Here is a 27,243-nt window from a genome sequence, read left to right on the forward strand (position 1 = left end):
ATATACTACCACCACGTACCAAATTTCAACCAGATCGGATGAATTTTGCTTCTCCAAAAGGCACCGGAGGTCAAACCTAGGGATCGGTTTATATGGGAGCTATATATTATTATGGACTGATAGGAACCAATTCCTGCATGCTTGTTGGATACCCTATACTAACATCACGTACCAAATTTCAACCGAATGGGAAGAATTTTGCTCTTCCAAGGTGCTCCGGAAGTCAAATCTGGGGATCGGTTTATATGGGTCCCATATATAATTATGGACCGATATCGACCAATTTTTGCATGGGTGTTTGAGGCCATATATTAACATCACGTACCACATTGAATCAGATAAATTTTGGTCTTCCAAGAGGCTCCGGAGGTCAAATCTGGGGATCGGTTTATATGCGGGCTATATATAATTATGGACCGATATGGACCAATTTTTGCATGGTTGTTAGAGACCATATACTAACACCATGTACCAAATTTCAGCCGGATCGGATGAAATTTGCTTCTCTTAGAGGCTCCGCAAGCCAAATCGGGGGATCGTTTATATGGGGGCTATATATTATTATGGACCGATGTGGATCAATTTCTGCATGGTTGTTAGAGACCATATACTAACACCATGTACCAAATTTCAGCCGGATCGGATGAAATTTGCTTCTCTTAGAGGCTCCGCAAGCCAAATCGGGGGATCGGTTTATATGGGGGCTATATATAATTATTGACCGACATGGACCAATTTTTGCATGGTTGTTATAGACCATATACTAACACCATGTACCAAATTTCAGCCGGATCGGATGAAAATTGCTTCTCGTAGAGGCTCTGCAAGCCAAATCGGGGGATCGGTTTATATGGGGGCTATATATTATTATGGACCGATGTGGATCAATTTCTGCATGGTTGTTAGAGACCATATACTAACACCATGTACCAAATTTCAGCCGGATCGGATGAAATTTGCTTCTTTTAGAGGCTCCGCAAGCCAAATCGGGGGATCGGTTTATTTGGGGGCTATATATAATTATGGACCGATGTGGACCAATTTTTGCATGGTTGTTAGAGACGATATACTAACACCATGTACCAAATTTCAGCCGGGTCGGATGAAATTTGCTTCTTTTAGAGGCTCCGCAAGCCAAATCGGGGGATCGGTTTATATGGGGGCTATATATAATTATAGACCGATGTGAACCAATTTTTGCATGGTTGTTAGATACCATATACTAACACCATGTACCAAATTTCAGCCGGATCGGATGAAATTTGCTTCTCTTAGAGGCCTCGCAAGCCAAATTTGGGGGTCCGTTTATATGGGGGCTATACGTAAAAGTGGTCCGATATGGCCCATTTGCAATACCATCCGACCTACATCAATAACAACTACTTGTGCCAAGTTTCAAGTCGATAGCTTGTTTCGTTCGGAAGTTAGCGTGATTTCAACAGACGGACGGACGGACGGACGGACATGCTCAGATCGACTCAGAATTTCACCACGACCCAGAATATATATACTTTATGGGGTTTTAGAGCAATATTTCGATGTGTTACAAACGGAATGACAAAGTTAATATACCCCCCATCCTATGGTGGAGGGTATAAAAACGTTTGGAAAACGTGTACCGAAAACGTTTTTCTTTTTTTAGAGTTTTTTGAATTGCTTCGAAAATTTTAAACTTTTATCACCAAAAAAATTAGTTTGTTACAAAATTTTTATTTTTTCAATAAAAAAATATTTTTGAATAAACAACACAGTCCATTTCGTTTATATCAAGCTCTGTTCTTTTCTGACTTTAAGTCTTTAATAAAACACATTTTACAGTTCATAGTAAATATTTAATATAATAGTATGTAATGTTGAACATCTTTTCGGAATCTTCCGAACATATCTGGAATATATTAAAAAAAAAAAAAAAAATAAAAATTTTTTGGTGTTCGGTCGAAGCAGGGATCGAACCCACGACCCTTGGCAGGCAAGGCGGATGTATGTTCCTGTTAAATAAAGTTTGTTTAATCGGCTCGTGGACGCCGCAAGCTATGCTACATAAATATAACCTTTATGGATAATTGTCTATTGATGACCATAACAGGTACATAGCTCAGTGGATAGTGTGTTGACTTACAAATTGCATGGTCCGCTGTTCGATTCTCGGTGCAGGCGAAAGGTAAAATGTAAATGTATAAAATCGAATAATTTCTTCTACACGGAACCACCATGGTGCAAAGGTTAGCATGCCCGCCTTGCATACACAAGGTCGTGCGTTCGACTCCTGCTTCGACCGAACACCAAAAAAGTTTTTCAGCGGTGGATTATCCCACCTCAGTAATGCTGGTGATATATCTGAAGGTTTCAAAGCTTCTCTAAGTGGTTTCACTGCAATGTGGAACGCCGTTCGGACTCGGCTATAAAAAGGAGGTCCCTTGTCATTGAGCTTAACATGGAATCGGGCAGCACTCAGTGATAAGAGAGAAGTTCACCAATGTGGTATCACAATGGATTGAATAGTCTAAGAGAGCCTGATACATCGGGCTGCCACCTAACCTAACTTAACCTTGTATTACAGAAAAAGGTGCTAAGAACTAAAAAACCTCGTGGAAGTGAGAAAGATGTGAGGGAAAATGCAATTGGCCTGAAAAGATTTTCTTTTTTTTTTTGAGTTAGTCTTTATGAAATTGTTTTTACATCTTGGAAGAAAATAAACGTTTATCTCAAAAAGTATATAATTTTCTTCCAAATAAACTTTCTTCCTTCCTGAGAAACGAACTTTGTCTAAAATTTCGTTTGAGAGGAAAGAATTATTTTCTTGTGTGTATGGTGGTGTGGAAATTGAACACATGCACAAGGGTTAATTAATAGTTTAGTTTATCTATGACACCCATTTAAGACCACGTTGTACAAAGTATCCGCGATAACGTACCTTAGTGCATGTATATGGTGTTATGTAAAAAATGCTCTCCAAAATACCATATATTTAACATAATAAAATAAATTTGTTTTTAATGATGTGTGAATTTTATAATTTGAAATTCTTTTATGTTATACCAATATTTTTAGTCAATGCGGACATTTCCATAACACATTTGCCTTTAAATTACTATTACTCTCTTAAGCTGTGAACTATTGATCCAAAAATATATTGTATTTTATTGTCATTGTAAATGAATTCCAAAGCTCTTACCTTACATTCATCGATTTACAAACTTCAAATCTATTCAATAAAAAAATTCTCGTGGGTTGGAATTTTATTTAGCATCAACTACATAACTCATATCACTTGTCTAATTTACGACCATGAGTGGCATCGACATGTTAACATGCATTTTCTTTTAATTCGATCAGATTCCATTTTACCATACCATTTTTTTCACGACATTCACAAATCATGTCCCATTTATCACATACTCTATGGGCTATTAAAAAACGCTACAGATCATGTTCAAATTCATTGAACAAAATCAAATGGCATCTCCATTAAAATGATTTGATATGCAAGTGAGTATAACAAACAGATATGATCACAATTTATGCCACCAATAACCATAACACTTGTCAGACGCCTTAAATTATCAAATAGCCTGACAAAAATGTGTGCAGCGTGATTCGGCTTAACAACATCAACAGGTGTGAACTGAACGATGATACACGGGAGCAACATGAATGCCATTAACTTCAGCAGCATTCAACTGGCATGAGGAATTACATGTGTCCAAGTTCAGGTTGATATGCTTAACTTCATATCGAGATCCAAATAAAATTTCAAACTTCTGCCATAGCGTAACTGCCAGATTAAAAGGCGATCATTTTATGCATGGACAAATGACTGCAATGGTCCAACAAATTATTATCAAACCAGATGGGAGATGCTGCTGTGCACAGTGTTTTCTGCGTTTAAGACCTGTAACACTTAGTAGTCTTTACCCTGTAATAAAGTTGATTTGTTTGGAAAGTCGAGAATAATATAAAGCAGATGGGAATTATACATTTATAAGAGGAAAAATTAAGAATAGAAGAATCACTCGATCTGGACAGAATTTGATAGACTTCTACAAAATCTGTAGACTCAAAATTTAAATCGGCTAATGCACTAGGGTGGAACATAATGTTAGTAAAAAAATATGGGAAACATTTAAATCTGAAGCAATTTTAAGGAAACTTCGCAAACGTTTATTTATGATTTATCGCTCGATAAATATAAATATAAATATGAACCGATTTCAACCAAATTTGGCTCGCATAGCTACAATGCTAATTCTACTCCCTGTGCAAAGTTTCAACTAAATCGCAGTTAAAAATTGGTCTCTGTGGTCATATGAGTGTAAATCGGGCGAAAGCTATATATGGGAGATATATCTAAATCTGAACCGATTTCAACCAAATTTGGCACGCATAGCTACAATGCTAATTCTACTCCCTGTGCAAAATTTCAACTAAATCGGAGGAAAGAATTGGCCTCTGTGTTCATATGAGTGTAAATCGGCCGAAAGCTATATCTAAATCTGAACAGATTTCAACCAAATTTGGCACGCATAGCTACAATGCTATTTCTATTCCCTGTGCAAAATTTCAATAAAATCGGAATAAGAAATTGGCCACTGTGGTCATATGAGTGTAAATCGGGCGAACGATATATATGGGAGCTATATCTAAATCTCAACCGATTTCAATAAAATTTGACACACTTGACTACACTACTAATTGTACTCCTAGTGCAAAATTTCAACCAAATTGGGGTAAAACTCTGACTTCTGGGGCCATATGAGTCCATATCGGGCGAAATATATATATGGGAGCTATATCTAAATCTGAACCGTTTTCAACCAAATTTGGCACGCATAGCTACAATGCTATTTCTATTCCCTGTGCAAAATTTCAATTAAATCGGAGTAAAAGATTGGCCACTGTGGTCATATGATTGTAAATCGGGCGAACGATATATATGGGAGCTTTATCTAAATCTGAACCGATTTCAATAAAATTTGGCACACATGACTACACTACTAATTGTACTCCAAGTGCAAAATTTCAACCAAATTGGGGTAAAACTCTGGCTTCTGGGACCGTATTAGTCCATATCGGGCGAAAGATATATATGGGAGCTATATCTAAATCCGAACCGATTTCAATAAAATTTGGCACTCTAGACTATAGTACTAATTGTACTCCTAGTGCAAAATTTCAACCACATTGGGGTAAAACTTTGGCTTCTGGGACCATATTAGTCCATATCGGGCGAAATATATATATGGAAGCTATATCTAAATCTGAACCGATTTCTTCCAAAATCAATAGGGTTCGACCTAGACTTTGATTACAAAATTGTGTTCACGGACGGACGGGCATCGCTATATTGACTCAGGAGTCGAGTATTTTCGCCAAAGACACACTATGCGCCATATGTGGCGCAGGGTATAAAAATCCTAAACTGAAAGCAGTTAGGAATAGTTCATTAACTAGAATAAGGCATGGCATTTTACTCATACTGTTTTCTTCGCTCGTTATAAGAATTTACTACTGAAAAAGAAAATTTTATTCACTGATAACAAAGCATTCGTAAAAATAAACAAAACCCAACTAAAACTAAGTTTCCTCAAATTTAGAAAGCTTTCTTATAAAATGATAATTCTGACTTCTTTAATTATAGAAAGCTTATCAAACATACGAATAACACTTGGCATAGAAAAATATTTTAGTTCATTCGTACTAAGAAGTATTCAATCCTTTCAAAACTTAAAGAAACACACTTGTTAGAATATAGGAAAATTTCCTACATTTCTTTTATCTACCTGTAATCGATGTGTTTGCGCATGGGTTGTTTTTTTAGTTGGAATCGCGTTGTTATGGTATACGGAGAGATTGTTAAAAAATTATATTTAAAATAATATAATAAAAAAACAAATAAAATACATAAAATATTTGTTATTTTAAATTAGTGAGAAAATGTTCGTTTTTTGAAAATTGGTTTATAAAAAAGAAAACACCAGCAGAATAACAGCCCCTTCATTTGACTTCATTTTGGAATCTTCAATTATGAGGTAATATTCAGTGACGCTAAACTTTTGTGAAAAATTTGGTTTAGGATTTTTTTGTTTATATTTGTAGGTATTAAAATTGTAAAAGGCGGACAAAAGTTCTAGGCAGCATCTTATTCAAAGTGAAAGGTACTAGAAGAAGAAAAAAAATGTGTTTTAATATTTCAAGGCCAGTCGATGCTGTTGTTTGTAAATAAGTATATTTAATATATTAATAAATCATGTCTTTTATTGAAGAAAAAATTGCTTATATAAATACATAAAATTGTATTTAAAAACGAAGGCACACTCAGAGAAGAGTGAACCCATTAGCGAGTTATTTTTAACTAACCAGTGTTAATATTGAACTTCGTATGTCGCTAAAGAAGCATGTACCCATAGTAAGTTCAACATTTTCCTATACGTTAGTAATTTGTTTTAACTTTTGTCAAGTTCAAATTTAACTGTTCAGAAGTAAAAAATTAACTAAATAATAAATTATTTAAAAACGAAAAAATTAATGTTCCGGATTTCCTAAACCACCTGGTGACTTGGAGCAAGGATACATCAAGGTGGAGGATCCCAATTTCTACATGTCATATTATATTTAGTACAAACCACTTACTCTTCTGTAGTACAAATCCTTTAGAATCTTTTATTTTTTATCTTTTATTTATTTATTTTTATCATTTTATAAAATTTTACCATTTGTCCGGACGGAGAATCGAACCGCGTACCATCAGTTTTCTAACTAAACACACTATCCACTGGGCCACTTAGCTCTTATACTCATCAACAACCAAATGTGACTTTGTTTATTCTTTTCTTGCTTGGTTGCATCTATTCATTAACACACACCGTCAAGGGTGTCTATTTTTAGAAACACCACACGAGCACATGTTTCGGAGACGAACTATTGTCTAGAAATAAATTCACTCAACGGTAGTTAGAATTGACATTCATCGTTAGTTTATTTATACTAAAAACGGAAATTTCGTGTCCAACTAGACTTCGTAATATTGCACAGTAAAAGTTCCGTAACGCTGAGAAACTTCTTCGTACGTTCGAGAAAATACGTATTCCCTATTATTATATTTGCTTCAGTCCATTTACGAACCCATTGGGAGTTCTTAACCATTTTGCTGGTAATGGCCGTAAGTTCAATTTACTTCCACTGAGTTAATTTAGTTCATCAATAGTTAAATTTAACTAATTGTGAGTAAAATTTTGAACTACTCAATATTATGGAATTTATTAAAGCAGTTCTAAATTTGAAGTAAAAAGTTTTCCACAAATATGTAAGATTTGTCCAAGATGTCTCCAAATATATGAATTCAATTCAGTTAAATTTTTTCATTCTGTACTATAGTGGTACATAAATATAGGAAATTTTTAACTAATATATGAAATGCTTTCTACCTAATTTCTACGAAAATCACATAGTTCAAACAAATAAAAATGTCTTTGGCGCTATACGAAGTTCAACTTTCTTCACAATGAGTTCATTTTAACTTAAAGAAGGGGCCACTTTTTTCTAGGTGTAATATATGCAAGATGCAATTACAGTTGTAAACCACTATTTTGAAGACCTTGAGGAAAACTATTTTAATCTAGGGATAGAATTGCTAGAAAAGCGTTGGACTAAGTGTATTGAAGTTTCAGGAGATTATATTGAAAAATAAAAATATTTTTGAAAAACTAACTATTCTCTTTCATTGATAGGCTAAAAAGTTTCCGAACCGCCCTCGTATATATACTTTATGGGGTCTTAGAGCAATATTTCGATGTGTTACAAACGGAATGACAAATTTAATATACCTCCCATCCTATGGTGGATGGGTCGTGGTGAAATTCTGAGTCGATCTGAGCATGTCCGTCCGTCCGTCTGTTGAAATCACGCTAACTTCCGAACGAAACAAGCTATCGACTTGAAACTTGGCACAAGTAGTTGTTATTGATGTCGGTCAGATGGTATTGCAAATGGGCCATATCGGTCCACTTTTACGTATAGCCCCCATATAAACGGACCCCCAAATTTGGCTTGCGAGGCCTCTAAGAGAAGCAAATTTCATCCGATCCGGCTGAAATTTGGTACATAGTATTAGTATATCGTCTCTAACAACCATGCAAAAATTGGTCCACATCTGTCCATAATTATATATAGCCCCCATATAAACCGATCCCCCGATTTGGCTTGCGAGGCCTCTAAGAGAAGCAAATTTCATCCGATTCGGCTGAAATTTGATACATGGTGTTAGTATATCGTCTCTAACAACCATGCAAAAATTGGTCCACATCGGTCCATAATTATATATATCCCCCATATAAACGGACCCCCAAATTTGGCTTGCGAGGCCTCTAAGAGAAGTAAATTTCATCCGATCCGGCTGAAATTTGAACTTGGAAGACCAAAATTCATCTGATTCAGTTGAAATTTGGTACGTGGTGTTAATATATGGCCTCAAACTCCCATGCAAAAATTGCTCGAAATCGGTCCATAATTATATATAGGCCCCATATAAACCGATCCCCAGATTTGACCTCCAGAGCTCCTTGGAAGAGCAAAATTCTTCCCATTCGGTTGAAATTTGGTACGTGATGTTAGTATATGGTATCCAACAACCATGCAGGAATTGGTTTCTATCAGCCCATAATTATATATAGCTCCCATATAAACCGATACCCAGATTTGACCTCCTGTGCCTTTTGGAGAAGCAAAATTCATCCGATCTGCTTGAAATTTCGTACGTGGTGATCGTATATGATATTTAACAACCATGCCAAAAGTGGTTCATATCAGTCCATAATCATATATAGCCCCATATAAACCGATCCCGAGATTTGGTTTTGGAGTCTCTTGGAGGAGCAAATTTCATCCGAGTGAGTTGAAATTTGGTACATTGTGCTGGTATATATATGGTCGTTAACAACCATGCCTAACTAGGTCCATATCGGTCTATAGTTATATATATCCCTCAGATAAATCGATTTCAAATCACACAAAAATTGGTCCATATCAAGTTCATAATTGTATAAAGCCCCCATATAAGCAAATTCTGGCTCTCTACGTACCGTGCAAAAAGTCCATATCGATTCGTAATTATTTGTAGACTTAACTATACATAACTTTTTTGTCTAATATATACCACGTATGGACTAACACAATTTAGAAAACGATGTTAAGAAGTTTTAAGATATCACAACCCAAGTAATTCGATTGTAGATGACAGTCTTTCGTAGAAGTTTCTACGCAATCCATGGTGGATTGCATAAGATTCGGCCTGGTCGAACTTAAGGCCGTATATAAAGGGTGATTCTTTTGAGGTTAGGATTTTCATGCATTAGTATTTGACAGATCACGTGGGATTTCAGACATGGTGTCAAAGAGAAAGATGCTCAGTATGCTTTGACATTTCATCATGAATAGACGAACGATCTGCCACAACGTCGAATTTTCAGTGAATGGGCCCTAGAAAAGTTGGCAGAAAATCCGCTTTTTTATCGACAAATTTTGTTCAGCGATGAGGCTCATTTCTGGTTGAATGGCTACGTAAATAAGCAAAATTGCCGCATTTGGAGTGAAGAGCAACCAGAAGCCGTTCAAGAACTGCCCATGCATCCCGAAAAATGCACTGTTTGGTGTGGTTTGTACGCTGGTGGAATCATTGGACCGTATTTTTTCAAAGATGCTGTTGGACGCAACGTTACGGTGAATGGCGATCGCTATCGTTCGATGCTAACAAACTTTTTGTTGCCAAAAATGGAAGAACTGAACTTGGTTGACATGTGGTTTCAACAAGATGGCGCTACATGCCACACAGCTCGCGATTCTATGGCCATTTTGAGGGAAAACTTCGGAGAACAATTCATCTCAAGAAATGGACCGGTAAGTTGGCCACCAAGATCATGCGATTTGACGCCTTTAGACTATTTTTTGTGGGGCTACGTCAAGTCTAAAGTCTACAGAAATAAGCCAGCAACTATTCCAGCTTTGGAAGACAACATTTCCGAAGAAATTCGGGCTATTCCGGCCGAAATGCTCGAAAAAGTTGCCCAAAATTGGACTTTCCGAATGGACCACCTAAGACGCAGCCGCGGTCAACATTTAAATGAAATTATCTTCAAAAAGTAAATGTCATGGACCAATCTAACGTTTCAAATAAAGAACCGATGAGATTTTGCAAATTTTATGCGTTTTTTTAAAAAAAAAAGTTATCAAGCTCTTAACAAATCACCCTTTACTTGTTTTTTTTTTTTTTAAGTTACGCAATTCCTCTTATTTTAGCTGACTCCATTTGCCGGACTATACCTCTTTATTGTTTAGTTGTTATTATTATATACTATCCACTAAAAATAAGCTTAAATTGTGTTATTTTTTGCTATTTAAAGTATGGAGATAAGAGATTGGAAAAACAGTTACTGGCTCAAAAAAAGAATTAAATAAGAGTTGTATATGCAAATTTATGTGCCCAAAATTAATTTCTCTAAATGCAGGAATAAATTTGTCGTAAATAGTTTCCCGCATCCATTTGATAAAACATTTCTAAATCGGACATAGCTTTCTCCACAGTGTAATTTTTAATCAAATATAATTTATCATCAATACTATTCAAATGCGTATTCAGTGAAATAGAAATGTTGCTTATCGCCTGATTAATGCAAACCACTTTGCTGCATGTTGCACTTAAATTGAAGATATACACCAGCCAAATAAGTAAACGGGTTTATCAAATAATGATATCTATTTGGTGACAAGATATGTGGTCTCTGTGCCACAAGACATTAGCTATTAGATAAAAGTCAAAAAAATGACCATGGAATCCGGTTGTCTTCGGTTAATCGTGACATGGCATCCTTATCCACATATTCGCCGTACCATTTTTTTTTTGTTTTTTAACAAGTTTATTGAATTTTAAAAATATTTTACCCCATATGCTTACAATGACAAGGCAAATATTTGAAGTCCATAATTGACTAGGCTGGATATAGCAAAAAGGAGGATTAGACGGAAATTGAATTATCTGTATTGAAATGTGTAGTAAAAATTAAATGGCATGTTGACATTGTTTAACAAGCTGAAAACAAGACAGTCATTAATTCAATTTATATTATTTTTATTTATATTACCATTTATTTGGTGGCTATAAAAACATGTCAACGAATAAAAAATCCATATTAAAATCGAATTGAATGACATGGTGTGGATATTTTGGAAGTAAGAATCCTCATTAAATGAAATGATAATGCATGTAAGCCCACATGAATTTAGCCATCCTACATTTTAATCCACTTATCTCAATGAGTCTTAGTTTAGTCTTCAAGTTTTTGTCGAAAATTGATTTTAACTCAGGAGCTGCATTAAAATCAAATCGAATGACATGGTATGGATATTTCGGAAATGCGTATCCTCATTGAATCATTTAATATAATTCAAGTAAGCCCACATGCATTTAGCCATCCTACATTTTAGTACACTTATTTTAAAGAGTCTTAGTTTAGTCTTCACGTTTCTATTGCACTGAAAAAAAAAAGCATGCCCGGTTCCAAAGATTTTAACTTTACTTTAAAAATGTTGCTATTGATTCCGAGCCAAAGAAGCGGAGAATTCAAGTAAGGATACTGTGACGACCCACCCTATCTGGTCCTATTTCCGGAGGCATTGGCTACCTTCTTGTACCGGCCGTGCTGAGTCTTGGGGGGGGTTGTTTTCCTCGGATAATAGTAATCGGGTTCGTCTACATAAAGAAAAAAATACTTAAGGTAGCTCTTAATGGGAAAGAGATCCCTAGAAAAATTAAAGTGGATGAAAATAGGAAGAGGAGTGACAATGGAAAAGGCGTGGCTTAAGATAACAGTCAGCCACTAACGGTTCCACCACCCAACCATCCCAAGGAAGTTCCTAACTTCTTTGGCCCCATTTTAGAAATCCTTTACATATAACACTAGATAGGGTCACGAAAAAAAGTTTATGCGGTCACCCCCCAGTTTTGTAGCATATTCGAAGACAATTTCAGAACACCAAAAAAAATTTTTTTTCGTGCACCCTACGACCCCCCGAAATACAATTTATTGTGCTGTGTCGTCATTTGAAGTCCGATCGAAAAGAAACGCATATCGTTGTTCGTGGTTGATCAGGGGCTATATTTCGTGCATTGGTCATTTTTGACTCCGACGTCAAATTTGATTTTTAATATTTTTATTTCGCTTCGTATACCCTATAATGCCCATTTCTTATAACCATTATAAAGATCTTAACAAAATATGAAACTTTTGCTTTTGAAGTATTAAGTTATATTCATAAACAAAAAAGTTACAGAGATTTTAAAAAGTCAATAGGTCACCCTACACACCACCAAATAGTTTTTGATGTGTTGTCATGATGTCCGATCGAAACCACATGCACATCGTTATTCATATCTACGAAATTAATTTATAAGGCATTTAGAACACAAAAACTGTTTATCTGTAAATTTCTAACGGTACCTTTGTATACATACTCGTTGTTTGCACTACGGCATTTTCTGCGTTATGCAAAGTGCATGTGTTTTTGCTAGAACAATTTGAGAGCCTACTGTTTTCAAATTCTAACAATCACTTTCGCTACATGATTTTTTAAGGCTGTCCATATTTTTGTGAGAGAAGGCTGTTGATAGTATTTGAAAAAAGTGAAAACAAAATGAAATTCGAAGCTCGGGATATCGACAAAACTAAATTACCAGCAAATCATCAAGTTATTGAATTCCTTTTGTATTTAAAGAAAGCAGGCACCGCAAGTGTTAAAAAAAATAAAAGCTTACATGTTATATACAAGTTGCAATAAAAGTGGTAACAGAATTGTGGAAAATTACGAAAATTCCAACTGTCGAAAATACATCAATTAGAAATTATTAATAAACCTTATAAATAAACGTGATGAAAACAGTAGGCTCTCAAATTGTTCTTGAAAAACACATGCACTTTGCATAACGCAGAAAATGCCGTAGTGCAAACAACGAGTATGTGTACAAAGGTACCGTTAGAAATTTACAGATAAACAGGTTTTGTGTTCTAAATGCCTTATAAATTAATTTCGTAGATATGAGTAACGTAAAGTAAAATGTGCATGTGGTTTCGATCGGACATCATGACAACACATCAAAAACTATTTGGTGGTGTGTAGGGTGACCTATTGACTTTTTAAAATCTCTGTAACTTTTTTGTTTATGAATATAACTTAATACTTCAAAAGCAAAAGTTTCATATTTTGTTAAGATCTTTATAATGGTTATAAGAAATGGGCATTATAGGGGTATACGAAGCGGAATAAAAATATTAAAAATCAAATTTGACGTCGGAGTCAAAAATGACCAATGCACGAAATATAGCCCCTGATCAACCACGAACAACGATATGCGTTTCTTTTCGATCGGACTTCAAATGACGACACAGCACAATAAATTGTATTTCGGGGGGTCGTAGGGTGAACGAAAAAAAATTTTTTTTGGTGTTCTGAAATTGTCTTCGAATATGCTACAAAACTAGGGGGTGACCGCATCAACTTATTTTTTTCCTTTAGGCCGTGACCCTATCTAATATAACACTTCATCTTTCGTGCAAAGCAAAGTACACCTAGTTATTATTCATAATTATTAATAGTTTAATAATAAAACCTCAAAAGACAATTAGTAATACTATTAACTAGACTAGTTGGTCGTGTAGATAATATAGTGGAGATATATATAAGGATTATGAAATTCAAATAATGATGTGATTAGAATTGAAAATAATAAAACATATATTAATGTATGAGTGAAAACTTAAAAATACTGGATTTTGTTAGAGCATCTTGGCTCAAATGTAAATAAAACAAAATGAGTAATGTAATAAATCGTTTGTCTGGATAGACGAGCAAATACAATATGAATTCGTTTATAATTACAAAGGCGACTTACCAATAAAACTCCACCGATGTCATCAGGCCTGAGGATAAAGGTTGTTTGTTCGATATCGCTATATATATTAATAAAATTTAATGTTCAAATTGTATCGCTCGTTTGATTGAAGTTATTGCATTGGTTGTAATGACGTATCTAGGTGTGGAGTTATTAACTATATATATATATATATATATATATATATATATATATATATATATATATATATATATATATATATATATATATATATATATATATATATATATATATATATATATATATATATATATATATATATATATATATATATATATATATATATATATATATATATATATATATATATATATATATATATATATATATATATATATATAAGGATGAGCTCTCCATATAAATTAATATGGTTTTTCCATGGTTTCCAAAATTACGTCTCAAAGGACAAATTAATATGAAAATATTGAGCAAAGAATGAAATGCCTTCAGATTCCAGTTGGTATACGTTGTTGGAGCTTCGAAAGATATCCTTGTAGGTTACATGATACTTAGCTCCTTAACAACAGATAATGCGGTTTTTTAAACCGACCATAACAGCGTTCAAAACCCAGTAAGCAAGTTCTTTCCTTTTGGTTAATACCATGCAATTTCGAGCAAAATATACTTCTGGGGGTCGCGGATCCAAATGGTATCCGCGTGCTGAAAATCACAGAACTGCAAATAAAAATCTGGTCGAGACCGTCAAATAGTATTTCACCTACCTTTTACAATTAATGATTTTGTTTGATAAAATAATGATAAAAAAACAACGATGATTCGTACAAAATTATTTCGCAGCAATAGCTTTGCGGTTGTATAAAAATTCAGACGTCGGTTTACGTTTTCCTTTCTTTTCTCTAACAAAAGTTTAATCTTTTCTTTCTGAGAATTTGAATTTAATGAAAATTTTCTCAAACGTCAATTATCAATGAAATTAATTTTAGCCTACTTGATAAACAAAACATTTTAATTTATAAAGTAAACGCAAACAGAAAATTTTTTCCAGTGGTTATTACAACGACAACCGCCAACCAATCTCACAATACAATTCTCTTTTAAATTTGGGGTTTGTGTACTTGCTTCTAGGAAACAAATTTTTTCAGCTTTTTTTCTTCATATGCTATCAAAGTCATTTATAAACGATTTAACGACAACTTTATTTTCCAAATTCAAACTCGATTTCCAGTAGGAATTATGCAACGTTTCAAGAAAAAAATGACTTTAAAATAAATTGTTGAAAAACATGTCCTGTTTTTGAAGGATTTTTTGCTTTGTAGTCAAAATGCAAAAAGACAACAAATTTAAAGAAACTTCCATTAATTTTAAAGAATTTTTCTGAATTATTAAAGTCAAGTTGACCTTACCCAAAAATGTTTTTCTTTCATGTTATGATACCAATTTTTAAGTCAGATCACTTAATTATAAGGACAATAGTTGTATTGTCATTGAAAAGTTTATCGACTTTTGGACAAGGAAAAAAACTTTATATTAGAGAAATGCGTCTACTATACTAAGCAAAATTTGCATTTTAAAGACATCACGACAATATCTTTTTCAGTGTGACAATTGATTTTAATTCAGGAGCTAATATTGTCTGACCTGGTTATAATTACCCATCTGGTTTGGTGTTATATCAGGTGATAATATTTTCGCCATGTTGAGTTGAGTAAACATGTCTCTCTTCCATCAAAGGTGGTATTTAAAAATAAAGTTGCAATTTTCAAGCCTTGAAAAACCCCGACCATTATAACTGTCAAACAAGTGGCTACAATAAAATGCAACCTGTAATTATTAATGTAGACGTTAATAGAAATAAATTGCCATCATTATCACATACCACGCCCATGTGATTAAAGTTGATTTTCGATATTGGGATTTTTTCCAATATTTATTGATTTTCAGGATACTGGTTAGTTTAACTTCCTTTAATCTGTTGAAAACTGGAAGACATACAGACGCCTATTAAACAAAAATCAATAGTAGCGAGAAAGTCTAAATAAATAATAATCGGCTAAATTATATTATAGCCTGCAACATTCTTTGTATTGTTTTATGGAATATTTTTGTTAATAAAACGATTTTAAAAAGATATATATATAAATATAAGCGTCTGTTTGATCGTTATGTGACTTTTTATGCGACCTTTTTGGAAAAATGCTTTATTTTATGTGACTTTTTCAAAAATTTCAACGGTAACAGTGTTGACAGCTAGATTAGGTTAGGTATAGCGGCAGCCGAATATTGAAGGCTCACTTATGGCTATTTCGATTGGGAAAAAAGGTGCAACATTCTCGAAATTGATTGCCAAATATAAAGGACACTGTCATAAATTTTGGATCCTGTATCCCTCACAATATTATGAATTAACAATAACTTTGGAATGACACTATTATTTAAGCGAAAATATAATGAGGGAAAAAGTAGTGTAGCACCAGGGCAACATATTTTTTGCGAAACGAAAACGCCCTTAGACTATTCACTCCACTGTGATAACACAGTGGTGAACTTCTCTGTTGACGCCGAAAGACCGAAGACTGTCGTGCAAAGTTTTGCTCCACTCAAAAATAAAAATACGAACATTTTTAATTGAATACTCCTATATAACATTATCTGTTTTTTTTTCTCTTAATAAAAAATAAATTCAACGTTTAACAGGTTGGCTGATAAGTCCCCGTTCTAACAAAGAAAAACACATTTTTTTTTGTCAAAATTCGTTTTTATTATTCAACATAGTTCCCTTCAAGAGCGATACAACGATTATAACGACCTTCCAATTTTTTGATACCATTTTGGTAGTACTCCTTCGGTTTTGCCTCAAAATAGGCCTCAGTTTCGGCGATCACCTCTTCATTGCAGCCAAATCTTTTCCGAGCGAGCATCCTTTTGAGGTCTGAGAACAAGAAAAATCTGGAGAATACGGTGGGTGAGGAAGCAATTCGAAGACCAATTCATGAATTTTTGCCATCGTTTTCAATAACTTGTGGCACGGTGCGTTGTCTTGGTGGAACAACACTTTTTTCTTCTTCATATGGGGCCGTTTTGCCGCGATTTCGACCTTCAAACGCTCCAATAAGGCCATATAATAGTCACTGTTGATGGTTTTTCCCTTCTCAAGATAATGGATAAAAATTATTCCATGCGCATCCCAAAAAACAGAGGTCATTACTTTGCCAGCGGACTTTTTAGTCTTTCCACGCTTCGGAGACGGTTCACCGGTGAACCGTCCACTCAGCCGACTGTCGATTGGACTCAGGAGTGTAGTGATGGTGCCATGTTTCATCCATTGTTACATATCGACGGAAAAACTCGGGTGTATTACGAGTTAACAGCTGCAAACACCGCTCAGAATCATCAACTCGTTCTTGTTTTTGGTCAAATGTGATCTCGCGCGGCACCCATTTTGCACAGAGCCATATGACCAACACGTTCCTTTGATATCTTTAAGGCCTCTGCAATCTCGATCAACTTCATTTTACGGTCATTCAAAATCATTTTGTGGATTTTTTTGATGGTTTCGTCGGTAACCACCTCTTTCGGGCGTCCACTGCACTGAAAAAAAAGCATACTCGGTTCCAAAGATTTTGTCTTTACTTTAAAAAATTTGGTATTGATTCCGAGCCAAAGAAACGGAAAATACAAGTAAGGATACTTTTAAGACACAATTCTCTTTTAAATTTAGGTTTTAATTTTTCGCTTTCTAAGCCTTTTTTCTTCATATGCTATAAAAGTCCTTTAAAAACGAGTTAACGGCAACTTTATTTTCCAAATTAGGACTCGACTTCCAGTAGAAATTAAGCTATGTTTGAAGTAAAAAACTTCTTTAAAATAAAGTTTTGAAAAACATGTCCTATATTTGAACGATTTTTTGCTTTGTAGTCAAGATGCAAAAAAGACAACAAATTTAAAGAATTTTTCAAGTGACCTTAGCCTATAAAATTTTTCTTTCATATTAAGATTTGTAAGTCAAATCACTTAATTATAAGGACAATACGACTTCATTGAAAAGTTTATCGACTTTTGGACAAGGAAAATAACTTTATTTTAGATAAATGCGTCTTCTACGCTAAGCAAAATTTGTATTCGTATTTTAAAGACATGAAATCTTTGACCTCACGACAATATTTTATCAGTGTGCGTTCACCGTCCTCCGTGCTCATTTCACCACGCTTGAATTTTGCATACCAATCAATTATTGTTGATTTCCCTGGGTCAGAGTCCGGAAACTCATTATCAAGCCAAGTTTTTGCTTCCACCGTATTTTTTCCCTTCAGAAAACAGTATTTTATCAAAACCCGAAATTCCTTTTTTTCCATTTTTTTCACAATAACAAAAGTTGCTTCACAAAAGATGCTCTATCTCACAAACTAATTGACTTACAGACGTCAAATTTTGACACGAATCATTTGAAGATTGGTACTATATAAAAATAATATGCATTTAATACTAGCGACCAGGACAGTGGAGCCGGAGTCGGAGTCTGAAGATTTTGCTCGAGTCGGAGTCGTAAAAATTTTGCTCGACTCCGGCTTCGGCTAAACCAAATTTTTTAAAACACTTCACATTTTTGTAACTAAGCAAGTTTTTACGCAAATTAGTTTCCATTGCGTTATTCATTCGATCAATGTACAGCATGATTGTAAATGAAAATGAACTTCCTATTACGGCTATCTTTTGATGATTCCTAGAATATTAGACTAGCAGATGGGCTGATTCGATCCATTTTAACGCCCGAAATTATTTTTTTTTTAATTTTATTTTAAGGCCATATTCATATGTGGAATATTGACAGAACATTTTTTCAAAGTTGTTTTTTATAGAAAATATTGTCAAAATGTTATTTCTATAAAAAGTTTTGTCAAAATTTTATTTCTATAGCAAATTTTGTCAAAATTTTATTTCTATAAAAAGTTTATTCAAAATTTTATTACAATAGAAATATTTTTTTTATAGAAAATTTAGTCAAAATTTTATTTCTATAGAAAATTTTGCAAAAGATTTTTTTTTTTAATTTTATTCCTATTGATAATTTTATTTCTATACAAATTTAAGTCAAAATTTTATTTCTATAGAAAATTTTGCCAAAATTTTGTAGTAATAGATTTTTTATTAGAAAATTTAGTCAACATTTTATAGTAATAAATTTTTTTATTAGAAAATTTTGTCAAAATTTAATTTCTATAAAAAATTTAGTCAACATTTTGTTTCTGTAGAATATCTTACAGAATTTTTTTTTGCTACACAAACATTGTACAATTGTATTTTTATTAATAATTTTTTCAAAATTTTATTTCTATAAGAAAAAATTGTCAAATTTTATTGCTATAGCAAATTTTCTCAATTTTTTTTCTTACTGATGCTCACTGCTATAAAAAATGTATTCGAAATTTTATTACTATAGAAATATTTTTTTCATTTCTATATATTTGGTCAAAATTTGATTTCTATAAAAATTTTTGCCAAAATTTTATTTCTATAGAAAATTAAGTCAAAATTTTGTTTCTGCAGAAAATTTTGCAAAATTTTATTTACTAGACAAAAATTTTTCCAAAATTGTATGCTCACTGATACTCACTGCTAAGTCGAAAACTTGTAGAAATGACTCCAATTTTCAAAATTTTCAATGAAGTCTGATTTGAGATTTTATCAAAATGTAGATCTAAATACAAAGTTGTGCTGAGTATATTATAATCTGCCCGCCCAATTTAGACTTTCCTTGCATTTTTATTTTTTGTTAAAATTGTGTTACGTCTCATAACGTTAGATTTAAATTTAAAGTACATAGATTTTGTAGAAGTATAAACAATTTTGTCGATTCAGATTCAAATTCATGCATATTGGAATATACCCCTTTATATAGCTCGCAACAAATTTATAGGATTTGAGATAGTATCAATAATTTTGGTCCACAAATACATATACTGTTGGTATCTTCTCATATTATGATGGGTATTTATAGCATTATTTTATTTATTAAACATTGCCCTAAATTTGAAATAAGAGTTTAATTGGCATCTAATGTTAAATTAAGACCTTTTTTTGCACACATAAATAAATAAATACGACACTTTATATCGATTCACTTACGGTTCCCCCACAATAGAACTACAAATTAGTGGTATTAAAATGAGATTTAGTTATATTACACGGAGTCGACTCCGGAGTCGGAGTCGAGCTGAGGAAAAATGCTGGAGTCGAGCAAAATTGGCTCGACTCCACAGCCCTGCTAGCGACGTCATCTATGTGTCAGACCGGGGACTTATCAGCCAACCTGTTAATATAATTTCAATTCTCACCGTAGTCTGTGATTCACATTTTTTATATGAGCCTTAAGTTATACTACTGCTTTGCTCGTGAATACTCAGCAATGTTAAATTTTACAGGGTGACATTGATTACCGAACTGTAAATGAAAATAACATTAATATTTACACCCAAAAGTATGCTTTATTTTCATCGTTATAACTTATGCTCTGAATACAATAGATCACTGTAAAGTTACCGTACATACTTTATAAGTATTGCCCAAAGGTATGCTAATTATAAAATAGATATTGAACTTTTACTATACATACAGTGCTGCTAGTATTTTTCTGGCTTTTATCCCCAAATTATGATGTTTTCGTCCCCAAAAATTCCCAATTTAAACATAAATTTCCCACAAAAATACCCAATAAATTTTTGAGAATTTTTTGAAAGAAAATAAAGCAAAAGGCTTTGCTTTAGAAAATCAGTAATAATTTAAAAATTATAATTTTGTCACCAAGAGACTGGTGCTCGTCTTCCAAATGCTGGATGTGTGAAAATGGTCACCTTGTATTTATGAACGAAAATTTACTTCTAAATAAAATTTTCTAGTAAAATTATGTGTTAGACACGTTTCCAAAATTGTTAGAAGTTAATTTTCACTTCATAAATTTTCTATGAATAATCTTCTGACAAAAATGTCTATATAGAAATAAAATTTTCTACATAGAAATAAATTGACAAAATTTTCTATGGAAAAAAAATTTTGATAAAATTCTTTGTATAAAAAAAATTGAGATAACTTTCTATACAGGAATAAAATTTTCTACAGAAATAAAATTTTGAGAAAATGTTCTATAGAAATAAAATTCTATGGATAGAAATCGAATTTTGAGAAAATTTTCTATATAGAAAAAAACATTTTTTTTTGAGATAATTTTCTTACAGAAATACAATTTGGAGGAAATTTTCTATAGAAATCAAATTTTGAGAAAATTTTCAATATAGAAAAAAAATTTGTTGAGATAATTTTCTAACAGAAATAAAATTTTGAGAAAATTTTTTATAGAAATCACATTTTGAGAAAATTTTCAATATAGAAAATTATTTTTTGGAGATAATTTTCTAAGAAAAATAAAATTTTGAGAAAATTTTCTATAGAAATAAAATTTTGAGAAAATTTTCTATAGAAATAAAATTTTGAGATAATATTCTATAGAAATAAAATTCTGAGAACATTTTCTATAGAAAAAAAAATTGTTGACAAAAATTTTCTATTGAAATAAAATTTTGAGATAATTTTCTATAGAAATAAAATATTGACAAAGTATTCTATAGAAATAAAATTTTAACAAAATTTTCTATAGAAATAAAATTTTGAAAAAAATGTTCTATATAGAAATAAAATTGAGGAAGTTTTCTATATAGAAATACAATTTTGAAAAAAATTTTCTATTGAGATAATTTTCTAAGAGAAATAAAATTTTGAGAAAATTTTCCATAGAAATAAAATTTTGACGAAATTACCTTAGAAATTTTCTATAGAAATAAAATATTGACAAAGTATTCTATAGAAATAAAATTTTAACAAAATTTTCTATAGAAATAAAATTTTGAAAAAAATGTTCTATATAGAAATAAAATTGAGAAAGTTTTCTATATAGAAATACAATTTTGAAAAAAATTTTCTATTGAAATAAAATGTTGGCAAAATTTCCTTAGAAATAAAATTTTAACAAAATTTTCTATAGAAATAAAATTCTGACAAAATTTTCTATAGAATATTCTATAGAAATAAAATTTTGAGAACATTTTCTACAGAAAAAAAAAATTGACAAAAATTTTCTATTGAAATAAAATTTTGAGATAATTTTCTATAGAAATAAAATTGAGACAACATATTCTATAGAAATATAATTTTAACAGAATTTTCTATAGAAATAAAATTTTAACAAAATTTTCTATTGAAATAAAATGTTGAGAAAATTTTCTATGTAGAAAAAAAATTGAGAAAGTTTTCTATTTAGAAATACAATTTTGACAAAATTTTCTATTTTGCGTCGAACGATAGGTTACTTTATTACAACAGTTCAATACAAAGCAGATAAAATTAACACAATTGATGCGCAGTTTCTTGTTCCTCTAGATTTCAGGAATATTTTTGTTTTCATGTATAATTTTGATTATTTCGGGAAAAGTAATCGCGAAATTTTAGTAATTTTCAACTTGAAAACCGAACATAGTACCCAACTTAAAATATAACAATGTCATTGAAAACTGTCAAATGTCAAAAAAACCTAAAAAAACACGCAGAGAAGGAATATGATCACCTCAAACATGTTTCAAGAGCAAAATTTTATTTTTGTATGGTGACCATGTAACATGTTTGTCACTAAAATGTTATTTTCTCGTCAAATATAACCTGCTTGCCGAAATCAGATACATGATTTCCGAGACAATAACATGGTTGCGAAAACCATGTTACATGGTCACTACCCAAAAATAACATTTTGCTCTTAAAACATGTTTGAGGTGATCATATTCCTTCTCTGGATGCATTTAAAATGAATATCTTCAATAATTATAATTAATAGAAATACAAAAATTAATCGTGAAAGACTTCAGTAATAAAACATAACAAAATTTAACGGCAATAAATTAACGCATTGTTTAGAAAATGTGCGATTTTTTTTTGGCAAAATGGTTGTCTGGTAATAATAAAAAAATGGCTATCTTCCAATCTTAAAGTTTTGCTCGATTTCCTTCATTTTAAACTGATGCTAAAATTAACTGAAATTTATTGCTAAACATTATTTTGTTTTAGTTTATCTTTTATATTTTTTTAAGAAACGAATTCCAAGTATGTCTCAATGACCATACATATTTTTCGTACAATAAGAATGATATACAGCGTAGTGTTTCTATATTTTGATTTTCGAGAAGGACGAATTTCGTAAATAGTAATTAAAATCTCAAAAATATAAATAAATGTTCGTTAATTTAATTAATCTCGAAATTTGCATTACAATTTAGTTGAAGTTTTGCACGAGATAGTTCATTTTCCCCATAACATAGTTTACTTTTTTGAGTATGTATGGGCCATTATCTTAATGATTTAAACATGATTCCAATTCAGGAGTTATGGTGATAGAGCCATTTCCAAGGCTCGTATGAGCTCCAAATGCACTGTGGGTGACGTCGTGAGTTTTCATGATTTTGTATCCTATTTCGACGCAGCTATGATATGAGACTAATCTCTACAACATATAATGGGATACTATAACTCCCTTCATCAGAAAGAAAAATGTTTTATTTTAGAAAATTTATATTATTTTAGAAAATTTTAACTAAACAGTATTACAAACGCTGACATCATGCCAATATCACAATAATAAGTAAATATTTTTCGACAAATTCAAGAAAATTTATTAGACGTAAATAATTTGTTTCACTTGTTAAAGAAAATTTTGTAGTTTGAAGGAAAAAATTTGAGTTCAAAATTGCAAGAATGTCTTTAGTGACATACGTTCATGATGGACACATTTAAATTTACAAATTTAAAGATAATCAAACCTCTTTTCGGAAGGTTCAAGTGTAGTTCACTTTGGGTTGAGTGAATTACCCGAATTTATTCTGATAATTGGTTGATAGTTTTGCTGCAAGTACATAATGCTGATGAGGAATGTGGTAATTCCGAAACAGCTGTACATTCAACCATCTTGCAGTCTATAAGGCTTTGCCCAAATAAATTCGACAAGCATATTTTTCCTCTGGTGGTTAAGCTACACTTGTAGTTTAGTCAATGCATGGTTTTATGCTGAAATCGAAAACAAGAATAATGATTGAAAAGAAACCAACAATAAAAAAAAGAATTTAAAGAAATAATGAACTATTTTGTGAGAAATACGAATTTAGTAAATCTTTATGCTTAATTTGTGTATAATTTTCTCCCGTTTTTTGGTACGTACGCAAAAAAATTTTAGTGTAGAGGAAACTTTCTCCAATCATAATAATTCCATGAACTAAAATAAAGTTAAATTGGCTTTAGTGAAATAGAGAGTTCACTTTTTTTTTTGAGTGTAGTATGTACATATTTAAAAATATATATTTTGTTGTTTGCAAACGTACCCAGAAAAACTAATACCAAATTTAACTGCGAAAAATTGCATCGTTTTATTTAAATTTTATTGTTTTTTTTTTCGTTGGTATAAAATTCAATATTTACAAAAGCAGAAGTACAGCAGAAGAACGTTTCTTTAAATTGGTAAGAATGAATTACAGCCCGGTTAAAGGTTCATGATTTGGCGTCAATAATTTTATGAGTAGGTGCAATTTCGTACATGATAATAAAAATGTATACCAGGTTATTACATTTTCAACAAAGAATTTTGGAAAACACAAAATGTGTAGTACAATTTAGTTTAAATTTCGCCCGATGTAGTTAATTTTTATGTTTATTTTTCTTCTGTGTACCTAACAACCTTTTTATCTCCCGGGGAATTTTTTTTTTAATTATAAAAATATGACTCAAAAATTTTTTTTTTAACAAAATTAAGTTAATGTTAGTAAGAGTCCAATATTGGGCATTTGTTCTATGTACAAAGCTAAATAGTGCCGCCAGTTTTTTATTTCAGCCTCAAGGAAGGCTCTGGGTTTGGTAACAATACTTTATAAAATTTTAAACAGGGCGACACTGATCGCTGAATAGCAATAATTGATAGTTATCAAGTGTAGTTAACATTTCGAGTTCATCCAAAAAGTATGCTTTAGTTTAATTAGAAAGAGTGATTTATTGGTACCCAGCACTGCAGTGACATCTGTATCACGTGTATAGTACAAATATATAAGTTTTAAATTCGTCTAATATAAATAATAGATCGTATACATCTGAATTCGTTGGTGTCATTTGAATTACAAGTTACTTGTTTTTCATTTATGCTCTTACTTTTTCTAAAATAGGAAATTATGTTAAAATTCTTTTAAATGTTAAATTTTTCTTGCAGCCGTTTAATAATAATTTTTCTTTCCAAATTTCAGGTATACCAGCCACATTGACTTACATCAATATGGATCACAGTGTTACCGGTTCTCCCGCACTTATACCCTATCCTGATTGGCGTTCGAATACAGCTGGTGATTGTGCCAATAGTATAACTACCGCATATCGTATTAAGGTTGATGAATGTGGACGCCTCTGGGTTTTGGATACTGGCACTCTTGGAATTGGTAATACCACTACCAATCCATGTCCCTATGCCGTCAACGTATTCGATTTAGCCACCAATACACGTATACGCCGTTACGAATTAAGAGCTGAAGATACTAATGCCAATACATTTATCGCTAACATTGCCGTGGATATTGGCAAGAGTTGTGATGATGCATTCGCTTACTTTTCCGATGAATTGGGTTATGGCTTGATCTCGTATTCGTGGGAGCAGAATAAGTCATGGCGTTTCTCGGGACATTCGTACTTCTTCCCTGATCCTTTGAGAGGTGATTACAATATTGCCGGTCTTAACTTCCAATGGGGCGAAGAGGGTATTTTCGGTATGGCTCTATCACCAATACGTTCAGATGGTTTCCGTACCATGTATTTCAGTCCCTTGGCTAGTCATCGGCAATTTGCCGTGTCGACACGTATTCTCCGTGACGAAACCCGTGTTGAGGATAGCTATCATGATTTCATTGCTTTGGATGAGCGCGGGCCCAATTCTCATACCACAGCACGAGTAATGAGTGATGATGGTGTTGAGTTATTCGATTTGATTGATCAAAACGCCGTTGGCTGTTGGCATTCATCTATGCCCTACTCACCACAATACCATGGTATTGTGGATCGTGATGATGTGGGCTTGGTATTCCCTGCTGATGTGAAAATCGATGAAAACAAAAATGTCTGGGTCCTATCCGACCGTATGCCGGTCTTCTTACTCTCTGAATTGGATTACAATGACATCAACTTCCGCATATATACAGCACCACTGAGTACCCTTATAGAGGGTACAGTGTGCGATCAACATACAAGCAGTGTTTATGGTCCTCCCAACTCTGTAGCTGTTATTAAACCCCAACCTCCTATATTCACCAAACAATACTTGCCCCCGGTTCCAGTCAAACCCACTATTGTACAACATCATGTTCCCATCTCATCACTTCGTCCATCCTATGTTCCTTCCTATGGCGGATCCCAAAGATTAAATGTTCCTAGTGCCTTTGTCTACAATCAGCATAATGGTTTGACTTACGAAGCTTCCAATGGACCACATCTATTCCCAGCGATTGCTCAAATCCAACAAATTCAACACCCTCAACCGGAAGGTTTGGGTAGTTATGCCACTTCACGCTCTGTACCCTGGTGGAAACGTCATTAAAATTTCGTTAGTCTAAATGTTTTGTGTTCTGTCTGTAAATAAATAAAGCTCCTATCATCGTCATCATTCACATCCAGAATGTGAATTATTTTTATGTCATATTTTGTAATAATTTTCATATATTTTCAATATTTTCTCACTTTATATAGACATTTCTTTGCATTCTTCCATATATCCGGCATTTTTATGACGAATTTAATTGCAATTAGTAAATATTATTTAAGACAATAAGAAATCACTCATGTATCTGTAAAATAAAGTTATTGAATATAACATGAAATTTAAATTAGGTCTGATCTCGATCGTTTCGAAGTTTAAGGTAGGTATGTATTGTGGATTAAAACTGCAAAAACTGATTTAGCTTTGGATTTGAATACTGAAGAAAATAACACTCATTGATAGGAAACAAGTCCAACACATAGAATAAATAAAAAAGTATAAGTGCACCCTCAAAAAAATCGCTTCTTTAACATATGTTCCAAACATATTTTGCAGGAAGCACATATATTATTGGATACTGCCGAAATATTAATATGTTTGTTTTATGTGGACATATATGTTTGGAAGCATTTTGAGCCCAAAAATATTATATGCTTGGAAGAATTTTCCCCAAAGAAGATTGTGATCATTCCCTCACATAATTTTCACTTCCACGAAATTTTTAGTTCTT

At 32.5% G+C, this 27,243-nt stretch overlaps 1 protein-coding gene across 1 annotated transcript in view; it reads left to right on the forward strand.

Moving 5' to 3' along the window:
- y (L-dopachrome tautomerase yellow) overlaps positions 1-26,853 on the forward strand; it is a 60,885-nt gene extending 34,032 nt beyond the window's left edge. The window contains exon 2 of the mRNA XM_075300690.1: positions 25,237-26,853. Within this exon, the coding sequence (XP_075156805.1) occupies positions 25,237-26,573 (1,337 nt within the window). The 3' untranslated portion in view covers positions 26,574-26,853. The remainder of the gene's footprint in view (positions 1-25,236) is intronic.
- The last annotated feature ends 390 nt before the right edge of the window (positions 26,854-27,243 follow it).

Source organism: Haematobia irritans, chromosome 3, assembly GCF_050003625.1.
Source record: "Haematobia irritans isolate KBUSLIRL chromosome 3, ASM5000362v1, whole genome shotgun sequence".
Lineage (NCBI taxonomy): Eukaryota > Metazoa > Arthropoda > Insecta > Diptera > Muscidae > Haematobia > Haematobia irritans.